At 37.3% G+C, this 25969-nt stretch overlaps 1 protein-coding gene across 2 annotated transcripts in view; it reads left to right on the forward strand.

The window, feature by feature from the left end:
- Positions 1–25969, forward strand: part of epha3 (eph receptor A3) — a 110822-nt gene that overhangs the window by 38939 nt on the left and 45914 nt on the right. For both annotated transcript variants that reach the window (XM_007557140.2, XM_007557141.2), the window contains exons 4-5: positions 21159–21314; positions 24348–24707. In XM_007557140.2, the coding sequence (XP_007557202.1) occupies positions 21159–21314; positions 24348–24707 (516 nt within the window). The remainder of the gene's footprint in view (positions 1–21158; positions 21315–24347; positions 24708–25969) is intronic.

Consider the following 25969-nt stretch of genomic DNA (forward strand, 5'->3'; position numbering starts at 1 on the left):
CAGAGTGCAATACCATGTGTTTGCTCAGCAGGGGAACATTCCTGCTGGCCCCATGATTTCCTCAGGTCATTCATTCAGCTCTCTTCCCACTGTAATGGCATTGTGCTGGGGCTCAGCTACCCCACCAGGCCCCCCACGCTTCAGCCTTTGGCCTCCCTGACAGCGCTGCCCTTCAGCTGCCTGTCAACCACACCAAGGCTGCAGTGGGTGATTGGAGAGTGGGAGGAATGGGGGAAATGGGGCCAAGGATGAAGCAAACACTGTTAAGTGGTCACTCGCAACTGCTGTTTACACACATGCTATTTTACAGTGAATATTTCTAATCAGACATTGATTGCTACTGGAAGATATTTTGCACATTCTGGATTAAAGTGTGTCCAGGTTAATAGATGCTCTAGAATCTGCTTGAAGAGAAAATATTTACTAATCTCCTTTAGCATAAAGTAGTTGGTATCCTGAGTAATAACTGGTTTGTCTGCTAGCTTGTATTTGACATTGAGAGGTTTAAAAGTAAGTAAATCCCTTTATTGCACTATTGCACATCAAGCCTGGTAAAAGCCAGCACCTTGATTTTTACAGAAGATTTGGACTCTTGGCTATTGAGAAACGATTTAATCTGATTTTCCCAGTCACTACTGTATGGCCGAGATGCATGTAATGTACCAGCTCAAACAAAGGAAGCTATGTAATGCAGTTTGTGACATTGTGACTCACTTTATTTCTTTGAGTAATGCATTTTGATAGTTGTAAGAACTTATGCGATTCAAGTCTTAGTCAGTGGATTCTTAAGTTTTGAGGAAAAAATAGAGTTTGACATCAAAGCAACTTTGGAAAAGCAATGTACCCTGTAAAATCACAAGTTAAATGTTGTGATTTTATCCCAGTACACCTGCAATTTTAGAACTGGTGACATATATTATTCACAGAGAACAAGATTTGAGATTCCCAAAAATTCACTCCAACTCCAAAATGTTTTAGTTGGGTTACTTTCATGCATTTTTAACCCATTTTTTTGGGTACTGCCTGAGATTTAATGCCTGGCACACACTCAATAAATTCATGTGACATTTAGTTTGATTTTTTTCTTTTAATTCCTGACCAGTTTTGTGGTCCAAACTTGTGAAACTATTTTACAAAAAATGCACATTATGTTGTTAATCTAACGAGTGACTTTATTCTCTAAAAGCTAAAGTCGACTTGTACACATAATCAACTTGAAAAAAGTTGTAATAGATTGTCTTTCTTCAAACCCACTGATCTCTTAATTGGACTCAAAGTGGGATTTGTGGGGAAAAAAAAAACGAAAAAAAAACAAAAAAACAATCCTGGTCGGCACATCACCAGTAAATCTGCGATGTGACAAATTCTTGTGTGAGGTTCCAAAGGAGACGAACATAGTAACCACAAAACAGAGGAGGAGAACGGCATCTGCCACTGGTCATGAATCCAATAAAATATACACAATGCACATGTCTTCTCAAAGCTTTTCTTTCTCTCTTCATTATGCGTGTATAAAAAGGGCTGTTCATCATTATTCAGGGATAGAGCTGATTAAAGGTGATTAAGCCCTGCCCATCCATCACTCTCGCCTTTCAGCCTGACACTGGCTCCAGTGTTGGGGAGAAACTCCAACGTATCTATAAGTGATACAAAGAAAAAGAGACTGTCCATGGAGCTACGTGATTTTCCAAATATCACATTTACTTTAATTGCAAATAATTTCCCAAGTAGGAAAAAAATGATACACTTGAGTCTTAATAATTGATTCCTAATACTAAAATAATACACAAAGGATTTCAAATTGTGGTTTTAACCTAAATGGGCCATGGCAGCTCATTCTTTACAAGATGCATTGGCAGCCCTAATGATGAATGTCTACTTTCTCCTGCGATGAATGACGACAGTGAAAGCCTTTCTCGCTCTTGCCATTCCTCGTGACAACAACCTAAATTAATGCTAACCAGTGTTTCCAAAGAGGACAGAGTTTCCTTGAGTGAGACTTAATTGATTGGATGTTTTGGTGTCTGGTTCTTATAGACAGTTTCACAGTTAATAACAGTGACAGTGTCAACAAACTATGTGAAATGTGCGGGGGGGAAAAAGGAGCTTGACTAATTGTTCTGTTTTTTTATATCCAGCCCAGGGAGGCCTGGGCATAGTGGGTCTTTACTAGCATGCCAGAACCTATAGGATTTCTTACAATTTAATAAAGATGTTTTATACACCTGTAAATAAAAAAAAAAACTCCAACAACTCCACCTAGGGCACAAAAGAAAATGTTGTAAAAGTGTTTTTAGACCATTGTGGGACAATAACAGTCTCTTTATAATAGAGTGGTGGAGGTTTCATTGCAGTTTTTACAGGGTATCAAGTTTGGCTTCACTCACTGCGGCTGAGAAAGAAGTAAGACCAAACCAAGACCAGATTCTTAGTTATAAGACAGAGATTTTACTTCAAAGTATGTGAAAATGCAGTGTGTACATTTTAATTATTATTAAAACAAAACACAACTAAACTAATATTGCAGCTGTTACACCATGCACAGTGCCTGTTACATTTATCGGAACCGTTGGTTAAAATGTGGAAAAGGCCAAGAGATATTATTCCTACAATTGGGGTAAAAAAAAGGCTTGTTTAAAAAACAAAATGATTATTTGATTTACATACAATTAATTGGTGATGAAAAGTCTATGTTAACTAAAGAGTCTAGGAACTACAATAAAAAGAATAATCACCAACTTCCTGCTTCCCTGGGTTATAAGTATGACATGGCACAAATGACAATTTCTTTCAGCAACTATTTAAAATGGGAGAGACAAAAAAACACCAGGAATAAAGGTTATACAGAACTCAGAAAATGAATTAAAAAAAGTTTTTCCGCTACATTTGTCCTTTTCTAATGTCAAAACAATAAAATTAGTCATAAAGCATTTAAAATGGACACAAGGGCACAAGTGCATCTTGCCACACACAGAGTGAGAAATTCAAGCATATTTTAAGGCACGAAGCAGAAGACAACAATTTGTGATATCAACTGTCTTCTGTAGTGACATGTTGTTCATACTGAGGGATGGCTTTTAATTGTGCTGCCTGTAATTGGACCCTAAAGTAAATTGATGACTGGTTTGCATTGCGTTTCAATGAAGTTTGGACCAAATTAGATGAATTGTGACTGTGTTGGGAGAATCAGTTTGTCCATCTGTGTAAGTGGTTCCTTTGCCAGCAGAACAATGGGTGGTTGCTCTTGGAACAAGTTTAAGTGAAATCTGTGAGTGGTGCTTCTCGAGGACAAGAAGAAACCCTATAATTTAACATCTTTGTTCCACCACAATGAGCTGGGACGTTTCGGACATGACTACACTAGCATTAGCTCTGCGGGGTTCTACTCTGGAAATAAACTTCTGCTGTATGTGTGCTTTTCTAGGTGTCCCAAACACCCAGACTTTGAAAAAAAAACAAAAAAATGTGTTTCTCTGCAAGGTCATGGACAGTGAAAGATTTTATTGTTGATAAAATGCTGTGCATTGGTGCCTTTTTTTTTATAAATATGCTTCAATTTGAGATTTTGATAAAACATTGGTTGTTTATGCTGCTCTCTTTCACCTTATACATTTTACTATTTACTCAAAATTTAAGTATGAAATTAATGTAAAGATAAAATGTAATAGTTTCTAAGCTATCAGTGGCACTACGCCACATCATCAATGACTTCTGTTGTGTTTTTTTTTAAACCAAAAAAAAAAGTCCTTTGCCCTTTGCATCAGTGATTTGAATGTGTAGCTTAACTTTTTTAATATATTTACATGCCATTTATCTCTGTTTCAATTCCTGTGCATTCATATATTATTTTTTTTTTTTCTCTTTTGTTGTTTCACTAAGCTATAATGGGTCTCTGGTGATTGGGCATTTTCTAAAATTAGTTCAGGGAGTTTAAGTTGAATGGACCCATGTGAATAGTATCTATGATTCTGTCATCGGTGATGAGTTATTACACAACAGAGCCTAGACAGACTACATGTTGTAAATGCATCCTAAAGGAATCCTTTGTTTTTTTCTGCAGTCTTTCTTTGTGTCATTTTTTTTTATTCTTTCAGATTTCATGAATCATAAATGATAAATGCAAACAACAATTAAATTCCTATTAATCAGTAACTTAATTGTCTAAGCACCTCCGTGTGTGTGTGTCTGCTGCTGTGGGCAATCTCAGCTTCAGGAGGAGGAGCAAGAAAGAAGGTAGGGAGCACGGCGTAAGGCGAGAGTCTTGATGTGTATTTGGATCGTGCCAGGATGTCTGGCCCTGTCTGTGGTTCACCTGTGCCAGTCTGTCATCCATACACACACATAAACACATGTGCACACACACACACACACACACACACACGTACAAATAAACTGAGAGAAATGTGCGCTCACTTGCATTCAGCAAGGGCAAAGGTAGCATATATTCATACATAATCTGTGCCTGTCGCCAGAATCACAAAGTGCTGATTTATAAAGAGTTTTATATCTCTCAGTCGTTGCATGAAACAGTAACTCTCTGGGTTTTTTTCTTAGCAGCAACACATGGTAGGACACCCGTGGAGAGGTGTGTCATTTGAGGAGTGATTTAGTGCTGTTTTGCCCTAACCACTGCTGAGACACCTGCCCTAGGAATCCCGCAGCTCTCTCTCCTATAGACACCCGCGCGCACATGTACACACACATTGCTCATCAAGGACGCACGCATATGATGGACACATTTGCACAAAGTAGTTTAGGACTACTATTACCACCTCATGCATCACTCCCCTGCAGATGAGACTCCATTTATCTGTTTCAACAAAGCATCACAGCTCAGGGTTTAAAGCATTTAGATATAAATTCCAGAAGTTTCATGAGCCACTCAATCTATTTTAGAGCAAATGCACTTCATCATTGACTTTTTTGAGGACTGATATCATAGCTTGTCCTTCCATTCAGGGATAATGTTTCTTGCGGGGTTTTCTACTCTGTCAGCTAAGTGTCAGGGTAATTTCTAAAATAGTCAAGAATCAACATTTATTTTAATCTAGGCAATGGAATTATGTGTCTTATATGATAATCCTAAAGTTTTAAAAGTTTTATTTCACCAAAACATAGGTTTTATGATATCTTCTCTGAAAGGATGCACTTCAAGTCAAGCAGCTATGTATTTCTTGTAAAAGTAATTGTAGATACCCTCCTGGTAACCCCTTCACTGCAGCAGGAATATGTACAGAACAACAAGGCTGGTGTGCAAAAAAAACACTGTAGCATATCTATAAAAGGACAGTATCAAAATCAAGTTGGAAGTGAGGGGAAAACAGTTTAATAATATTGGTTTCCTACAAAACACATATGCATAAAATCATAAACCATTTGTACACACATACAGCAGTCACCAAATTATTGTCTTTAAGTAAAAGTGAAATGGTCTTAAGCACATTATAATAACAGATTCAATTTAAGGAGGTGTTTTTGATCAAAACCCATAAGTGTGCACAGACAGCCAGAGTTAGCGTGAAATCTCATCATACAACAATATCAAATTCAATCAATCTTAAACTTTATACAAAATCTGCTTTTCTGTGTTCTTTAGAGGTGTTTTTCAGTCTTCAAAAAAATGATGTTTCTAAACCACTTGGAGAATTATAAGTTAATTTATTTTCAAACAGGGATTTTTTTTTGTACACATGAGGCCAAGTCACCCGCAAAATCAGTTGCTCTCTGTTTGTTCTTTCTCTTTCTTTCCTGATCATGAGAAAATGGAAAAGGATATTTGATGTGACTGAGCTGAGTAGGAAACTACAAACCGGCATGAAGCTGTGAACTTTATTAATATTATTTAGTTACATGGGGCCATGATCAAATTGCCTCTCATTGAATTCCCAGCAGTGTGTAAGAAAATCCAATTAGCCATCTAAGTTGTGTGCCACTCATTCAAAAACATTCTGACCTTCAGTCCCTAGTCAAAGACCCATTTGTTCTCTTCTAAGATGAGAACCCAAATGATAAATAAATTCCCACAAGTTGCCGTGTTATAGTTAAGAACACTGTGATAGTTTAATGTATTTTAAACATGGCTGTAATACTTTTAGCCATTGAAAATTATTTCAGGAAAATTTATCATTTACACAACAAAACTAAAACTGGAACTCTGTAAAATTTTCTTCAAATGTGCTTCTGAAAGTTCAAAAGACTTCATTTGTTTCTCAGCATTCTTTATCTCTGTACAAATGCTAAAATATATCAAAAGTAGTACAGATAGAGCCATCATATCGTAATTCTTTATGATATGATGAAGGAATAAACATGAAGGAATGCATTGCCATGTCAAGAGCTTTTACTTTGCTCTGCAATGTTCTAATATTCACATATCTGCTCTGACACTGGCAAACTTTATTCACCTTTTATTGCAAATAAGCAGGTGTGTGCATGTAAAAGAAATATTTAGCATAGTATGTAAATCTAACTTGGGTTCCTGATTAGTTTTCTCATATCAGCATGAGCTGATCAAGTGTGAGCTGGTTGCCTTTGGCTACTTTTGTCATACATAGGATTATGGGACAATGGTCTGGCCTGTTAAATCACCAATTTGAAGGCAGCTAATGTCCATGTGTGAAAAGGCATCTGGTGTACATGACTGGTTATCTGTTGTGTAAAGAGAAAGATAAAAGACGTGTAAAGGACTGACAGAGGCAAAGAGGCTTAAAGTTGGTTTGGATTGTGTGCCGTTTCCTGGGATTCAAATTCAGGAATGTGATTGTTCTAGTAGATGTCAGGGTCCTTTAATAGGTCAGTGGCTTCTTCACAATGCTAAGTAAAATCACAACACAATATGTGTTTTCAACACGGACAATGCTGCTGGTAGTGGGTTGGTGCAGAGATGCGAAGATTGACAAATCTTTGTGCGAAACAGATTCATGGACATCTATATGTGTAACGTGAGTGTGCCAGCTGTGACCAGATGCAGGCCTAAAAGAATTCTTCAGTGCCAAAATAAAATCCATTCAGATAAAGATTATGTCTATGAATGAACTTCTTGTTTTTCTACTGGCATTCCTGCTGTGACTAGGTTTGGGAAGAGAACTGTAGTGGTGTAGCAAAGCAAACATTGAAAAATATTTGATGACCTCATCAAACCACTTTAGGTTACCTTTAATGCGTTAATAAATTTATTCCATTTTCATCATATGGCATAGAATGTGGTTTAGATGTAGTGCTTGCAGCATGAAATCACTACTGTTCTCACTTATCACAGGGTCCTAATATGTTTAGAGTGTCCTAAAGTCTTTTTTAAAGGGTCAGTGTTATGTAAAATCATCTATTTTGAGCTTTACATCATGTAATAATGTTATTCCCCCATCAAAACCATACCTGGTGTGTTGCCTTGATTCTTTCATGCATGTTTGAGAAATCCTTTATTCTCCTGTGGCAACCATTCAGCTGTGCAAAACGCCTGAGTGGACCTGGCAATGCCTTCGAGGCGCAGCTCCTCCCCGGAGCTGCAGTTTCTAAACTTCCAAGCTTCTGCTGAAAACATTATTGAAGGGTTGATAGAGGAGAGAAGTTGTGAAGACTTCCTGAAGATGGACTTTCAGAAAGAGGAGATTTAGACGAGACAGAAGCCCACTTTCAAGGCATTAAATGACAAATGTCTTTTAAGTATAAATATAAATAGCACTTTTATAACAACTGAATGTTAATTGTGCTATAAAATGGCACTATGTGTCTGGAAAAAAAACAGTTTTACAGTTTTTTGCCACACCCAACGTATTTTACTATTTTCATAGTAATACCTTTGTGAGGCAACTGTGACTCAGTGGGAAGAGTGGGTGTTGTGGTAGTGAATAAGTGTGTGCGCACTTGTGTTGCTAACTGGGTGAATCAAAGTTACCCATTTGATTCACGTTCAAGTGGGTGAATGTGAATCTAGTGGAAAGTAGTTTGAGTGTTTACTATGACGCGCAAAGCGTATAAATTCTTCCCATTCATGATTTAGAGGTGTGACCCGTTTTTGCATCCCTTCAATGTAAGTAAGTTCATATTTTCCCATGTTGTAGCTGTTATCAACATCTCTCTTTGATAGTTTGCATTTATTTTATTTTCATTGCTGCTGAACTAGTACTAAAAGACACTTGAGTACATCTGTTGTATGGAAGGCTTTGTATTACACTGGAAATAAAATACAAAGCAGTTTGTTGAACAGTGTTTTAAAAATTCTAATTCAGTTTCAATATGTCCTCTTGCTTCTTTCATATTCACCATATTTGTATCACATCACATTATGTCAAGTCAAACATAGATGGAAACAGGGATATTATTTCACATATGTGTTTTTTTTTTCTGCTCATCTATGTTGAATGCATCAGATCAGTGCCATCCAAAGACCACCTTTGGGGCGCCGACTGCCTTAGTAGTGTGAGATTTTCTACAGGCACAGCTTGAACATCACGTATATATACTGATTGCAAATGAATAGGCATATGTATGATGTAGATGTTTTGAAATGCTCAACCTTCTCTAGGTTGTTTTCTCTAACAATCAAATTTGCACAAAACAAAGCATAACAATGCCGCATTAGTGTTTTTAAAATATCAACCAAAAACTTGGAAAACTTGGGGTGGAAAATTCCGGTGGTCGGTAGACGACACAAGGTTACACCCTGACCAGGTTAAGTATCAGAGGCAGAGAACAATGCATTTAATAAAGTAATGAGCTTCCTATTAACCTAGCATGTTTCTGGATTCTGGGGCATAGCTGTTGCACCCCAAGGAATCCCAGGCTTTCATAGAGAGAACATGGCATCTTTACATAGAAAACCCTCAGTGGATATATAAACCAGTGACCTAATCTCTATTTGGCAATAGTGTTAATCATCAGTTTTCCTTTCTTAGTCTTTATAGTTTAGTTCTATATACTTTGATGTCCTCCATATAAAATTAAATGTATGCCAGCTTGTGTGTGTGTGTGTGTGTTTGCCAAAAGTGAATTTGGACTGGTGTGCTGGATGCCCTGGATATTAGTGACCTGGCTATTCTCTGGAGTGTGAAGTGTTTAGGAAACAGTAATTGCATCCTTAATGTGTACAGCAGGGAGCTGATCCACGCTTCTCTATGTAAGATGTTTGCACAGTTCTTGCCATGTTTTGTCCCAATTTATTGTCCTCACAGCAGCTTTACACATGCGCACAGATGCCCACATGCATTTGCATGCCGTTTTACCGCTTTTACCTTTCCATTCTCTGTTAGTTTTATGTTAAGAGCAGGACCCACAACTGTTTTCTTTTTTTTTTTCTTCCTATAAAGATATTCAGTTAGGGAAATAAAGAAATTGGTGTTGCATTTAAATTGATTTATTGTTTTATTGAAAATTTAAAAGAGACCAGGTAAGCATAAATACAAGGCCTTGAATGTTTGTTAGAGGACATCAGTGAATAAAAAGCATTAGGACAGTTAAGGAGTGTTATGCATTCCACATAGCACATCAACCCATCATTTAAGAATGGAACCAAGCATATTTATGTGTATGCATTTGGCAGGCATTTTAATTTAAAGTGATTTATAAATAAAGATACAGCAATGCAGGGAATATAAAAACTAACATCAAGCTAGAGGAAGTCCACCTCTCAAGCTCTTCCAGATCTAACAGGGAATGACAATGTGGTAATATAGTGTAGGCATATAGCATGCAGTGGAGGAGTTAGAGACATACAAGTGCTAGGCAATGCTCACTCAAGGGCAAAGAGTTTCTTAAGGATAGATAGGAGAAAGTGTTCTGATAGAGCTCGGTAAGTTAGAGCAACTTGGAAAAACAGTCTGAATTGTATTGATATTGATGTCATCATCTCTGATGACCGGAGTGACTGAGTCATGCCAAAATCCTTTCCAGTAGCTTGTTTCATGAAACACTCTGTCGGCCAACGTTAATAGATTTGATACGAGTGCCTAAAAGTAGCTGGTGGGACTCTGTGGTGGAAGTTAGAAGAGTGTCCCGGTAACCAAGGAATAAGATGACCATAGATTACACCAGAACCATGTTAGCTTTGTTACAACCTGATCTTTCTTCTGCTTAGTAATCCAAAGCTGCACAATCAAGTGATGGAAGCAACAAAAGGATGTCTGACTAAGTAGCAGCTGGTAAGTTGAGGCTGTCACAGTAGCTTCTCTTAAGGGTTCTGTCATAGCCAACAAAGATATTACTGGCCTTTTTAAAACCCAGATTTTGGGTCAAAGGAGGTTATTTGGTGAATGATGTTCTGTAACCTGATTGAGGTGCCCTTTCAAGTATGAAAGAACTTGAAAGGAGATTTGAAGGAGAGAGATTTGATAGTTTGCCACGTGGAGGGAAGGTTTCTTGAGCAGCGATGTTAACCCAAGCATGTTTGAGCTTGCTAGCAAGTGTACCTGATCTCAGTGAAGCATTAATCACATATTTGACTGTTATAGCTTCCATAAGAGAGATGGATTAAAGTGGATAAGTAGGTTGCTCTCCACATAAACTGATGTATCGGGTCAAGAGACAGTTAATCAGAGAAGCAGCGAAGCAGCCCACAATAACTCAGGACGAGTTACAAAACTCAGGTGGAGGGAATCTACTGACATGAAGATTATTAGTTTTGCACACCACTAATCTAGCCATTATGAAAGAATGGCAAAAACAAAACGATTCTGAAAGCAGCTCACAAAAAAAATTATGTTTTTTTTTTGTTGTTGTTGTTGTTGCTGTTTTCAGTTTGTCACAGTCCCTGCAGGGGACACAACAAACTTATGGAAGAAAGTTTCATAACTTGTATGGTAGTCACAACTTTATGCTTAATTCAGCACAGGTAGCAAAGCTGATCGACTAACACCTGATTCTAGTTTGAATTCACACTTTCATTCTCTCTCTTTTTATCTTTGTCAGCTTAGTACATTCCTATTGCTGATGGACAAAAAAGGACAGAAGCAAATGCATAGATTCAAAGGAGAAGCAGAGAAACAAAAGAAAATAAGTCTGGTGCATTCAGAAGCAAACTTTTGCTATGCTTAGAGAGAAAAGAGATATGTTTGGGTTTGCATACATGTCAGATTTAAAGTTTGTTTAGTCCTTCTCATGTTTGGAGAGACGCCAAGTGCTGCAGCACATCTTTTCAGCCAGTCTGTTTTCTTATAAGGATCAGCTGTGTTGATTCTGGTAATTTCCTCTTAAGCTCATGAGAGCTTTGATAAAACGAAAAGAAGAAAAATTGGAGGTCTGCCCCTTCATCCAGTGCTACTCCACATGCAAATTAGATGTCAACGGTCAATATTTGCCGTTATCTAAAACTACTTTTGCTTTTGTGGCCACAGTGTTTTATAATGACACAATTTTTGCATCATAATTTTTTGCTGAAAATATAGCCTTTGTTAACAGTTCGGGTGGATTTGGAAAGCCTGGCCACATGCACTTAAACGGTATTCTTGAAGAAACGTGAGAACAGTATTGCGTTTGTTGTTATTTCATATTAACTGCCACAACACTCATGGCTCTTGCTTTCATGTCTCTATAGTGTCAGTGATGATGGCCCTACTTAATTCTTCCTCTTTCCCCACTTCCCTTCTCTTTCAACATTCCCGCTTCTTCTCCAGCTCTTTTCATCTCCCTCTCTCTCCTTTTAGGCTCCTCTTTCTGCGGCATGCTCCTCATCAGGCTGCTTTATTATGCAAATCAGGACTGGATCTGACCACTTAATTAAGCTCTACTGTGCCAGTCTGCGTGTACAATCACCCACACAGATGCACAAGGAGCGCAGACTACTCACATAATCATGGAACGTTTTTTTTGTTGTTGTTTTTTCCCCACCTGGGCAGAAAGAAACAGTTGATGGTGTTGTGGTGACAATTAGCAAATGGAGGTCTGCATTGCAGGCCCACATTAAGACAAACAAGGCACTTAGGGAACAGAAGCATTTCTTGAAACCAGTTAAGATAAACAAACTCAATTCGATGAATAGCTAGTCTGCAGTTAGCTAAAGAGCCCAGCGTGGTTTAGCCAGCTTGCTGTATTTTGTTCTCATTATTGCATTTACTTGATGAAAATCGTGTAATTTTGTTCTCAACCTCTTGCCGTCCACCTCTTCTTATCACAACACTTCTGGCACACGCTTTGCCTCCCTCTGAATGTGAAACTATTATGAGAATGACCAAAATTTTATGGATGTTTATTTATGCAGGACAGCACTCAGCTGTGTTAGTTTCCTAAATTTTAACTAGCAGCTTCAGCAGTTTGTCAGCTCCCAGAAGCTAACAAACGGAGTGTGGCTGCCAACCTCTCCGGTACGGAGACAAGCATGCCGTGTGTTGGTGTGAGTTGGATGAATGGGGTAACCTAACAAACGAGGTCATTAAAATGGGTGTCAGTCACCCGAAAGTAGATGATGTACTTCTCTCAATCCATCTGCTGCAACGTTTGGTCCAAAACATCAAACTTCCCCTGCTCAGTTCTGGTTCGATGTAGCGGGAGAACGTCCAGCCTGCAGATCTTTTTACTGACTTCTGATAAAATTGAAAGAAAAGAAAAATAAGCTTGTCAATCATTATTTCCTCCTTCTTTTGATCTTGTGAACTCATTAGTGTTTTTCCGCTTTGCCATGATGATTGTGTTTACTATACTGTTATAAACCACAGCTATTTTGCCAAAACGTCATGATGTATGCTGCAGTCAGAAGGGGTTTCACAGAAGCTTAGCATGCCCACCATGCCCAGCATTTAAGCCTTCTAACACTCACTTAATGCTAGATTAAGTGAGTGTTAGAAGGCTTAAACTCTATAACTTATTCATATTTCTGCTAAGAATACAATTTGAGAACTCATGTTCCTAAAAAGAATGCATCATCCGGACACTTATGTAAATTTTAGGTACTCAGTATGTGTAAGACTTTACTTTTTGTGTTAAAATTTACAAGAGAAAAGTAATGCTGCCACCTCTAAGATCCATCACAGTGTCTTGGATACACCAAATGATTTTGTGACTTTATGACTCTCTTCTTTCCACTCTTCTAAGGATTTGTGGAATGCATGACCAATAGTTCTTCTTTAGCAGAAGAGTTAAAGAGAGAGAGAGATTGTGATAGCAATATGCATCAGGTGGGAGAAAAAAGGCCAAGTAAAGCCTTAAAGGCTGTCTTGCTTGGACAGCCAGATGTGCCACCATCATCATGCTGAATTAAACGATGTTCTGTGACCTGTTCGAAGCTTGGTCTATTGTTTTAGAATTAAATTTATTTTTAGCTTCTCCATAATATTATCGCAGACCTTTCTTGTGTTGTTTGGTCTTCATAATGCTATGAATGAGTTGCACTTTTTTTTTTAGCAATATTAGAAGAATGGAGACTGAATACAAAGATATTATGAGCCACAGTTTTCAGGTTTTTATTTGTAAGAAAACTTTCACTTCTCAGTTTTTAACTCACTTTTTATTGGTCTTTCATATCCAGTAAATCCAGTAAAATATGCTGATGTTTGTGGTTCTAACATGTCAAAGTATTTAAAAGTGAATGGGTATGCATGTATTTTTATAGTGTCAGTGTGGATTGAAATTTGTGCTATAACTTTCAAAAGTGTGTAATAAGTTTTTTTATCTCCATAAATACAAACTGAAGCAAAACTTAAAAGACATTTAAAAAAAAAAGTGTGGCTCTTGGGAAACAAAAATGTATTGGATTGATCATAAAACATAATAAAAGATTGTTTTTTACGCTTTCCATTGAAAGATTCTCAAAAGTGGGATTTTTTTTTTACCATACAAAGCCAAGGCACTATTTTGTATCACTATTTTACAATTTGCTTCTCTAGCTATTATAACATTCGTCAAAAGAAACTTGAGGATTGAGTTTGGACATTTTAATGCTTTCTCCAGTAGATGGATTTAAGACTTGGAGGGTACTTGAGCCTAACTTTTCTCCTGTAAGTGGCAGGCATGAGCGCACTGGTCTGCTTTAGTTAATACTGGCACATGGGTTTACTGTGCCAGCTTGATTGTCATGGAAAATGACATAATAATCGAACTTAACTCAGATGGAAACATGGGTATTTGCCCCAAGACACAATCCAGCTAGTCTGATTATTGGTTTCATTTATACTTCTGACAAATCAAAACTAATTTTATTGGGTTGTCGACTTATTAGCTTCACCAAATTGATTGTAATTCAGCATAATGGATGTTGATGTCACTTTGTGTGGAGAGTCCTGTCCTCATGAATCAGTCGCCAGTATCTCAGTGTGACGATATTTTATTTCAATGATATCTTTGCCTCTTGTTATGGGTGTAAATATCATATGTTCTTTTTTTAATCTTTGAATAAATTAACTAAATTAACCCTATATATAAGAGAGAGAGATTGTGATAGCACAAATATTATAAGATAAACAGAAATCATACAATTATGTGTATTTTTAGATTTAACAGATTACTGGTTGTCCCCAACAGAGATTTCATCGCAGGGGGTGTGATGTTTACTGTTGCCATGTTTCCAGCACCATTACAAGTGGCTCCGGATAAGACCGCCAGCCAAAAGACTGAGTTGTCAAAGCACATAAGTTTTCCATTTCAAAGAGAGTGATTTCAATTAGGAAAAGAAGGACGGAGCAACATAAAGAGAAGGAGGAGTCAAACAGAAAAGAAGTGGAAGTGGGATAGCAGGATGAGGAGGAGGTGGGTACGGAGTGAAATAGAAGGGGCGGAGGAGGAAAGTGAAACAGTCATCGCAAGCTTGCTAGGTTGAAAGAGAAAACAGGCAGGGGGAGGAAAGGAAGCAGGAAATTAGTCTTACTCTAGCACAGTTTTTTTTAATGAGACTAAACCTCCTTGCATTTAAAGACAGTCAGGACCAAGCCTCACTCTGTGACTCAAGCAGATACGAACAAGATTAGGAACAGAGGAGACGTGTTTGTGCATCATCAGTCAACAAGTGATGAGGTCATATGGACAAGAGTCACGCGAGAGTTAATGGGCTAATATGACCTTTATTACTGGTTATGCTAAAAAAAAATTATTTAGTTTTCTAATTAGATTGTGACTCAGTGATTATCATCTGGTGGTCGCCGGGTCATTTGTAGCCTGCAAGATTTTTCCATTTGGCTGGCAAATTATAACATTCATGTCAACTTGCTTTGACTGGGTCATGCATGACCCAATCAGAACCCGAATGCACTGAGATGGTCCACCGACAACTTGGTGATTTCCACAAGCACGCCTACGGAACACTATCGTTTCAATTATACCTGATTTTCTCTAGTCCATGTGGAATAAAAAATATGCGTACACGGGTAGTGTGTACACACAGCCATCTGCCAAATAAAATGAATGTTTTGGAAATGTTGATTTATTCCAGCAGCTCAATTCACTAAGTGAAACATATGTAGACTAATTACTCACAGGCTGATATTTTTAAGCTTCTATTTTTGCTAGTTATGATGTTATGATTTTTCCCCTTTCAGCTGACATTACAGTTTACTTCCAGGTACAATAGAAAAACTTTTTTTTAAATAGAAATGTGAGATTATATTATTTTCAAAAAATAATTTTAATCTCGCAGTCCCACAAAGACTCACTGGGACACATAATCTACCGTAATTAACTGAATATTTATATACATACATTATACACAGGCTACCAACAGGATCTTCTTGACAGTCTTTTTTTGCAGTAAGTGGTGGATCATTCAGAGTGGATAACATAACAAAGAAGGAAGATTACCTCCAAATTCATCATCTTCTCCTCACATCCACATTTAGATGATTGAAACATGGGTTCAGTTCAGTTTTCAGTAAAGCATAACTATCCCAAACACATCAAAACAGGTTTTATAATACATAAAGCAGTCTTCCTCCTGGAATGGTCCCTACCTCAACACTATTAAAAATTCAAAGACTATGCAGAAAGCCAAGTACATATCAGGAAAATAACCAATTAACATGGGCTTTACTGTTTCTTATGCGATAAATGATTAAATATCCGGCCAGAATTATTTCAGAAGCCCGTTGATGGCTACAAAAAGTATGTGCATAAATTAGACCAAATACAAAATAAATTCAAGCACTTAATGTTGTTGTTTCAAAATGGTTCAATTTGTAAATTAGCTTAAAAATTATTTGAGATTCATGCAGATGCTGAATATACATAAACTTATGATCAAAACTGTTGGAAGAATAGCAACTTAGACACACAATGCACTTTGTGTATCATGCTTTAGATTAGGTCATCACTTATATGTCTTGAAAAGAGAGACCTCATGTTACCACTAAAGCATCCAGCAGCAATGTTAATTATTGATAGGGTATTCTATGTCCCAAGTCATTGATTGAGTAAATTGCAACCCCAGTTATATTACAACCACCATATCATGTGTTCAGATATGTTTGTACATCACACATTTAAGTGAAACGATCATGTTACATGTCATATTGTACAGTTGGTAATGGATCACTGTGTTATAGCCTTCCTGGACGTGCAGTGGCAGTGAGACGGTCCACAGGTGTAATCTGGGCTTTCGCTTTCTTTTATTTTCCTGTTTGTTCATGACAATGAGACTGAAAATAGTTTTGCATAAAAGACTAGTTCCCACATTGTGATTGTTTAGATCGAATGGTTTGACAAAAAGAAAAAAAAGAAATATGTTTTAAATTGTCAGTGATGAAGAGGGCCACACACACACACACACACACAACAAAAACGGTCTGCAAATGGCATCATAGTCTCAGCTCAGATTCCCCCACACTGCTATGTCACGGCAAAGCATCTTGATTTTCCACAAGATGAAGAGTAAACCTTATGCAAGCAAAATCTGATTTTACCATCAGCATAAGTCAGTGTCTTTTTACTCTGTCAAACCTGGCTGTTTCAAGTTGAGCCATAATATCCATTTCCAACTATTTTAAAAAGAGTTTCAGGTCTGTGGCAACGAAAATCCATATACACCATAATAATGTCACAAAAAACACCAGTTTTGGTTATCAACTTTATAAGTAATCTGAATGCTCAAACAATATTTTTTTTCCTGCTATGCTTTTATACTATTTTAATTTCCATTAACTCAAATGTAAATGCAGCAGCATTCCAGATCAGCTGCAGCTGTCTGATTGCCTATTTTGGCAGATCTGAGAAGACAGTCTTGCAGTAATCAATTTGACTAAAGATAAGCCTTCTTCTGAGTGACCTTCTTGCACAGTCAATCAGGATGTCCTGATCTTGCTAGACTTATACATGGGCCATATTCCTTCACTTCATGATCAGTGCCCTAGATATTTTTTGTATCCATCCCCTAACTTATACCTTTTCTTTGATTTGTTGGTGTGTTATTTTGTCTCTGTGCTGTAATGGAAGCCATGAATACTGATTAACTAGTGACAGACACAGGTGGCTAAAATCACTTCAAATCTACACTCAGGTGAACTCCATTCAACTCATTGTGGCATCAGTAGCACTGGTTGACAGGACCAGTCACTTCACAAGGGGTGAATATTTCTGAAATTACTTGTTTCATGTTATATATCATTTTTGTAGAAATCAGTTTTCACTTGTGATGTTAAAAGGGAGTTTTGGTTAAAAAAAATAAAAAATAAAAAAAAATGTGTTGATTATGAGCGATTTGTAATTCAATAAAAAAGGTAAAATCTTCAGGGCGGTGAATACTTTTCATTGCTACATTATGTCAAACAGCTTAAGCTCTTTCAGATTGAACAGGATATGGATTAATGGTGATTAGGACAGGGATAGGGTTATCAAGTTCAGGGTTGCACTAAGATATTATGTTTTCAATTTTACAATCGAAAACCTAAAAGCGAACTTATTATTATTATTATTATTATTATTATTATTATTATTATTATCCAGTTCCCCTTTTTCAATACTTGGTAGATTTACTTTTACTATGACTCTACCACCTTTACAAATCAATAGATCGACATGTTTGTCCATTGTTTTTTGCAGAACACAAGCTGTTTTTGTTTTTTTTTTTGTTTTTTTTAAGTAAAACTTCTCCCTTAGTCTCTTGTGTTTTGCAAACTCCCACAGATTTTCTTCTATGGTTACCCTGTATTTACCATCATTCCTCACTGCAGTTTATTTGATCAGTTTTTCTCTCTATTGAAGAATATTCTTCTCACATCATTATGCCATCACCATCATGTTCGACACTTGGGATGTTGCATTCAGTGATAGGTTTGTGTAATCCACAGCATCTTGCATAAAGACCAGAAATTTCTACTTTGTTCTCACTGCACTAAAACACCATCCATCACATCCGCTCTTCTACATGAATGGCTCGGCAAACTCTAAAATGTTTGCCGAGCCATTTCTTTGTTCTTCTTCGTTGGCATTCCACATTTAAGGAATGCACAAATGTATTCCACAAATGTAAAGGCTGAATTTGTGGAATGCACAACTAATAGTTGTCTGGTAAACAGAGTTGTGGATCTCTGCAGCTCCTCCTGATTGACCACAGATGTGGACTATATATAATAAATGGATGAATTGTAGAGGAATTGGATTTGATTCAAATATCAGAGTAAAGCAATTTCAAATTCATGCCAGACTTTTCCATTTTCCATATCTTTCAGATATTTCCCATCTACTTCATGGCTATGGATGACTTTGTGTTGGCCTGTCACATAAAATCCTAATAAAATATGAAAAAGCGCAGTTGTAATGTAACAAAATAAGTGGTAGTGTGAATACTTTTACTAGGCGCTGCTCACTAAGAAAAGAAAAAAGAAACTCTTGTTTTCATTTCAGTTTTATTATATTTCCAAAAGAAAAAACAGGAGTACAAAAACAACAACTGAAAAGTGCAAACTATGTGTGAGTTTGGCATGTTTGAAGTGTTAGAAGAGGAGGTGTTCTTGGAACAAATCACACTTCTAAGAACTATTGATGGTAGAAAGGGACACCCCTCTATTCCCAGTGTTTAGCATTGAGGAAAAAGCAACAATCTGGTGTTTAGATACGTTTTAGCTATTTATATTTATTCATAGACACATATCCTCCAAAAGTGTAACAATTTAGCGGAGACGATAGCATTATATTCCTATCTGCAATGTCTTTCCGTATGCTAACATTTCTGTTTTAGATATGTTTCCATATAGATTGGAGCCAGTAAGTTTGGCTTCAGAGCTAAAACCAGATGATTGATGTCCACACAGCTGAAGTGAAAAAATGCACATTTATTTAGGCCATTACCATGTGGGTTTGAAAGTAAAACACTTTAAAATGTAAAACACAAATCTGAATTACTTTTTTTTAATCAACATTAATATCTAAATCTTAATGTTTCCATTTGAGTGGCTTACTTTTTTTTCTTCTTTTTTTTAACCAAAAACTTGAAATTAGTTGATAATGTAAGATAATTTATTTTTCTTTTTCAATAAATGTGGTTACATACAAGATCGGTTACTTACTAAAATTGATCCATAGCTAAGGAATTGTGCTGCGCCTTTAAGATGAGCTGTTTCTTTCTTCTTCGTTGGTTTTTTTTTTTTAGGAGGGCCCGAGACGGGTTCTGTTCTGTTAATGTAAAGGTTACGTTAAAAGTCAGGACTGCTACGCTATTCCCTCTCAGTGTTCTGCTCTTTCTCCACCGACGACCTACTATTTCATGGTAACACAGATTTACCTCACATCGTAGTGTTACGATGTGAGGTAGCTAAATCCAGTGGTTTATGGTTCATTAAAATAGCTTTGGCAATTTTGATTCGTGATATGCAGCGATGAAATGCTTGGGCTGGACGTATTATGTCAGATTTTGTTTCTGAATATTTGTTACGTTGAGCTTATCCATTTTGCCTTCTTCTTTTGATTTATTTTTCATAACCCGGGGACATTACGTCCACTACCCAGCATCCACTACAGTTTCTACTACCTGATTGGCCAGGAATGCTGGCTGTCATTTTTAATTTCACACCGTATTTTCCAATCACGGTGGTCTGTCCTGCATTTGTCAGGGAGTTTTGTTGTTGCTGGAGCGCACAGAACTATTTGAACTCCACTCCTCCTCCTGTTTCCCTGCACACAGTGGAGCATACCTGCTGCCACGCAGTCGTGCACATGTATGCTGTTGTTGAGCATTTAGTGCAGCGCGGGGACCTTGGCGTGGCAGTGTCAGTGATGGATAAGGGAGTAATATCAGCAGTGTTGGCTTTTGCAGAACTGCGCTGTCTACCACTGGGATCTGTCAGGCCTGTTCTGCTGAGCCCACACATTCTGCTGGCTTGCTGCTTTTGCTGTTAGCCATTTATTTAATATTGTGTGCAGGTACACGAGTATGTGTGTGTTTGTGAGAAAGGCAGAAAGAAAACATGCTTGTTTGTCAACATACGACACTGTTAAGTACTTGTGATTGAGTTGCTGCAATTTTATTAAATTATTAAATGATTTAGCATGGTTTTATCATAAGGGATTGAGGGCCTGCTTTTAGTTTTTAGAGACATGGTGATCTTTTAACATAAAAGAGCAGCTTAGGTATGTCTGCAAGAAGAATTTTGTTGGTTCAAATGATCTTCATGTCGGAGTGGGACGACATAGAATCATAGGGATTTAAATCTTTAGAGAAAAAGAAAGAAGCAGAGAACATGAAGAAGTGAAACCAAGCTGGAGAAGAATTTACAGGGGGAAAAAAAACCCAAAAAACATCCGATTTCTTTTTTTCCCCTTCCCCTTGATTTCTCCCTCCTACCGTCACCCATATAATTTCAATTTCAATATAGGTTGGTGAAGTGTCACCCCAGTTGGGCGGATTGCAACATATTTTTGTTGAGTAGGAGTTAAAAGAGCTGCTGAGTGCAAATTTAATACCACAGATATTTAAAGAGAACATCCTTTTCATCTAAGGGGACAATTTGCATTATTCATGTTGTGCCTTCTGAGAGCTACAGAGACAAAGATGTTTCGGAAAAATATTGTTTTACAAGGACTCAGCAGGTTCCTGGTACAATAACTGCAGGTTTACAGTACATTCAGTATTTTTCCCACACTTTGTTTGTGTGTGTGCGTCTGTGACAGACAAACTGCATTAAACACTCCCCATCTTTCATTTTGCACTTGCTATTGTTGTAGTTGCCCCGAAGAAGAATCGGGCTATTATATAGCTGTCGATGTGCTGGTTCAGCATGATGCTCACGTATCTGTCTGTGTTCTTTTGTTTCCAGTGTGCAGGGCTGGCTTCTACAAATCTACCCACGGCAACATGGAGTGTTCAAAGTGTCCGCCCCATAGCTTCTCCCACCATGAGGGGTCATTGCACTGTGGCTGTGAGAAAAATTATTTTCGGGCTGAAGGAGATCCTGCCTCCATGGCATGTACACGTAAGTGTGCGTTCAGACTCTTAGCATAAACAATTTTTGGTTAATATAAGACACGTCAATATGTGTGGAGTTTCCAGAACAAGCCACTTTTTACTCCACAAGTAAAGAGATATCAAGTTTTTTTTACATGAATTTTTGTATTGCCTCCTTCAAATTCAAAGTTTCACGTACTCTAAGATTTTTGTTCCTTTAAACATTTTGGGAACCCCAAATTATTATGTTATGGGTTTGTAAACTTCTTAGAGTTAATTGGAGGCCCAGCGGTGGATGTATTTCAAGACAATAATGGAAGTGGGAGTATAAGGGCCATTATAAATCAAAGCAGAAATAATGTGGCCGCAGAAATATACACTTCTACCTAAAAAAACGCGGAAATTTCTAGATTAATTTCACATAATTACAGTACAACACTTTGATATTCTCTGGTGTCAAAAAGTCATAAATGTAAAAAAAAAAACTGTTTTCTATTATTAAAGCATGGATTTATCATATTAAAACTTAATTAAAATGTATCATCTGAAAAATCTGAAATTTCAATTAAAACTCAGAAGTTTATTGATATTAGAAAGTCAGACTTTTGTGATGAATAATCCCGAATGTCCTGTAACACTGAACTGGTAAAATTATGAAATGCACATCTGGATATCTTCTACAAGCGAGTGGTCCATTTGGGCTCTTTTCCAACATGTTCATGGTAAATGAACACCTTGGACAGGATCCAGAATGTCTTGGACAGAGAGGGAGAAGATGCAACATGGCTTCATCAAGTGTGTATCTGGGAGATGTGATGATACAGAAAACAAACCCAACTGAGGCACGTTTTAGAAATTATCTATTTCTAAAAACACATATTGCATAAGTTCCTTTCTTACAAATTTCTAACTTTACAATGTCAGACAATATCATAAGTTTTAAAAAAAAATTATTATCAACACTTTTATCATAAATATGTCTTTCATGAAAAATCAAAGTTTTTTCTTGCAAATTTATGAATTTGTGATATTATAGAATATCCAAGTGTTTTCAAGTTATGTGAGAAATTAATATAGACATTTCTCAGGTTGCCTTGCAGACGCAGGTGCCTCCAGCAGGCATCCCAAAATGCTTTCACTTCAGAACTATAAATCACCCCATTCCCTGATGGTAGATTATGTATGCATCCGTTACAAAATGGGCTGTGCAGAGAACAGTAGAAAGTATAAATCAGAGCGTACAGTCAGAGACAGAATCTTAATTAGAAAGACAGTCACGCAAGGTCCCTGTTGTGATTATCTCAACATCATCTTGTCAACTACGCAAATTTCACCTCACTGGGACAGTTGGAGCAACGCAAGAGATGAAAATGAATTGATGAGTTGTTAGGAGATAATCATCATGATTATCTCAGGAGAGGAAATGTACTGTTAGCAGTCTTCTAGAGGTTGTTTCAAGTTGACTCGGAAAATTGAATTTACATTCTTGGGGGGGAGGGAAAATTAAACTGTTAGCACGGACAGTTGAGGAGAAATACTAAAGTGTACCATTCTTCATTGTTTAATATCAAACATATTAGGCATGTCAGTCTTAGCAGCTTTGTTACCCAAAGTAATTATATTTTGAATTACTTTAAATATGCATGTTTGTGTCGAACTAAACTGTACATATTGTGCTCCGACTTTTTTGGCCCCTTTTTAATAGTGTTTGGTTATTTCCATCTGCTTTTATATATATTTTTTTGTTTATGTTGGACTTCCTGTAACACCTACACCACAAGTTATACTGAAAAGAATCACTGATATTTTTACATAGCAAAACTTTAAGCTTTTATAGGTTTTCTTTAAAGTAACGTATCAAAAAAAAAAAGACATCTGAAACCGAATTTAGCCGGAGAATTTATTTAAACCGTTTAAATAAAGGACTTTATCTTAAGTCACAATCCAAACGTTTAATTTCCTTCTCTTTTCTTCCCCTGTCTGGACACTATTTAACTGAGTTATATGTCAGTCTTGTTTTGTCTTCTGTGCATTGGTCACAGATTTGATCTGAGGATCTGGAAATCTGTTTGTAATAGTGCATTGTACTTTTATATGTCAGTCAAAATTTGACTCAAGAACGACTGTTTTCCTTCTGACAGATGCTGTGACATAGCCTTCTTTTCTTGTAGTTTCAGAGAAGAAAACTGGCACAAACTGAAATAATACACTGACCAGTGTTAAGTCAAAAGACAAAATGTGAAACATTTGGCTTGTTTATTTAATGTACAGAGTTTCTGAGACAAAATACATATTTAATTTACTGTTCAAAGATGTGTTTTGCCACATCTGAAGCATGGTGGTTGCATTCCAAACATTTTTTTTTAAATCTCTGCTAATTTAAATCGAGACTTAAAGCGTAAATTTAAAGCTTAAAGTTCGGGTCTTGTCTAGTCCTTGGTCTTGTGTGAAAGTACCTGGTAGCAGATGTGAACCGCTGTGGACGGGAATTTTAAATAGAACTGACCACATTAACCTCCCTCCAAGGCTTCAATACCTTTCACATCAGGTTTGCAGCGATTGAGTAATTTATTGTAAGGCGCTTGGAGGCTCAGCTTCTTTGAGCTTTGCTTCCCATCACTGCTCCCGCTGAAATGGCAAAAGGATTTTATCAACCAGCTGAAATGAACAATCAAATTCAAATCCAAGCTCACTCTCCATGACAATAAACACAGTGCCACCTTCAGGCATCTTGCACAGAGAGATAATAAGCTGGGTTCACTGTTCAATAGGGCTCACAACTCCAGATTGCGCATAGGTTGAACTGAAGGAAGATATGAAAGAAGATATGAGTTGTATTCATACTTCAAGCTGAAGTATGAATACAAACTATATTTGTCAGGCTTTCAAAGAGGAATCTTGAAATGACTGATATAGTTAGATTGCTGATGTATACAAAACAATTTTACTCCCCTCATGCTGTAGTATTATAATTTTTTTTTTACCCCAAACTCTCTTCCCTTCTGTAAATCGAATTGACGCCTCCACCTTGCCTCAACCTCTTCCTTTATCCTCCCGCTAGGACCTCCTTCTGCTCCCCGGAATGTGATCTCCTCCATCAACGAGACCTCAGTTATCCTGGACTGGAGCTGGCCGGAGGACACAGGAGGACGTAGGGATATCACTTTTAATGTCCTCTGCAAACGCTGCCGGGGTGCGGCTGCCAATGTGAGCACCAGTGGGACTCTGAACTGCGAGCCTTGTCGAAGCAACGTCCGCTTTCTGCCAAGAGCGACTGGTCTCCACAACACCACCGTGACAGTGGGTGACCTACTGGCTCATACTAATTACACCTTCGAGATTGAAGCACAGAATGGCGTATCATCACTGGCACCCAAAATGAGACAATATGCTGCTGTCACCATTACCACCAATCAAGCAGGTAGGAATGATTTAAACAGTTAGACAGATAAAAGCCTGACTAATTTCTTTAAATCACTGTATTAAGGTCACTTTGCTAGTTGGATTCCCTTTGCCATTAGAACTGCATCATTTTTGAAAAAGAAATATCTTAATTCTTTGTGGCATATAATTAACAATGTGTTTAATTTGGTCCATGCTGACATGAAAGCATCAAGCAGTTGCTAGATATTTGACAGCTACAAATACATATCAAGATTTCTTTCTTCCACCACATTTCATATTGATCTAGTGAAGTGAAATCTTTGAGACTACGGAAGCAAGAACTCATTGTCATGTTCAAAAAACCAAACTGAGATGATCTGAACATAATGGATTATGCTGCTGGATGTAAACATCAGACGATGGCTAGACTGTCATCTTAAATCCCTAGTGTTATAGATTAGGATTTCTCACTAAGCTGATTGTTTCATAAGGAAGTCTAGAAGTGATATCTGACACATTTTTGTGGATTTGATCTTAATCCTCTCAGGTAAAACAAAACAAGATTCTCAAAAAAACAAAGGAATGTGCAACAGCTGCAAGACATCATATACGAGCAGAAGAACATTTCACTGTATATACTGTGATTCTTATCATATAATAACAACCTAAATTTGATACGCTCCACACATATGTACTCAAGCCATCAGATCCGGACATTTACAAGCCGATTCCCAACTGCAATACTCTTGTTTAACGACTAGCATCATATGACCTCCTTCCTTCCCAAAGAACTGTCTTTTCTCTTTAAAAACTCTAATACCATAAGGATGACCTCCTAAATCTCCCATCAATCTTTTTATACAAATATCTTTCTCTATCCACATTCTTTGAAGAATAAGGAGGCAAAGAGAGCCATTGTTGTGAAATTCCACGGATGAAATAAACCTAGTGCCAAACCTCAGAAATCCTTGACTCGAGCAAGGAATGCATAAAGATCCAGCTCTAGTTCGCTACGTTGTATTTCCTTTTTACTTCCTCTTCCCTCTTTCTGTACAGACAGTCTTTAAATGTGCTGCCAGGAGTTTGATAGTTTCTTCTCCCACATCCCTGGTTCTTGGTGAAGTTCCTCCCTTGTTCAAAGTCATTTTTCTTTCTAACTGTCGCTTTGCACAGCCAAACCACATCTAACAATGTTTTTCTTATTCATTTGTTGTTGGGTTTTTTTTGTTTTTTGAGACATGCTAAAGACATTTCTCTCACAGGCGAATTCCTTGTGATACAATCAGCAGGTGATCGAGT

Source organism: Poecilia formosa, unplaced genomic scaffold, assembly GCF_000485575.1.
Source record: "Poecilia formosa unplaced genomic scaffold, Poecilia_formosa-5.1.2 Scaffold84, whole genome shotgun sequence".
Classification (NCBI taxonomy): domain Eukaryota; kingdom Metazoa; phylum Chordata; class Actinopteri; order Cyprinodontiformes; family Poeciliidae; genus Poecilia; species Poecilia formosa.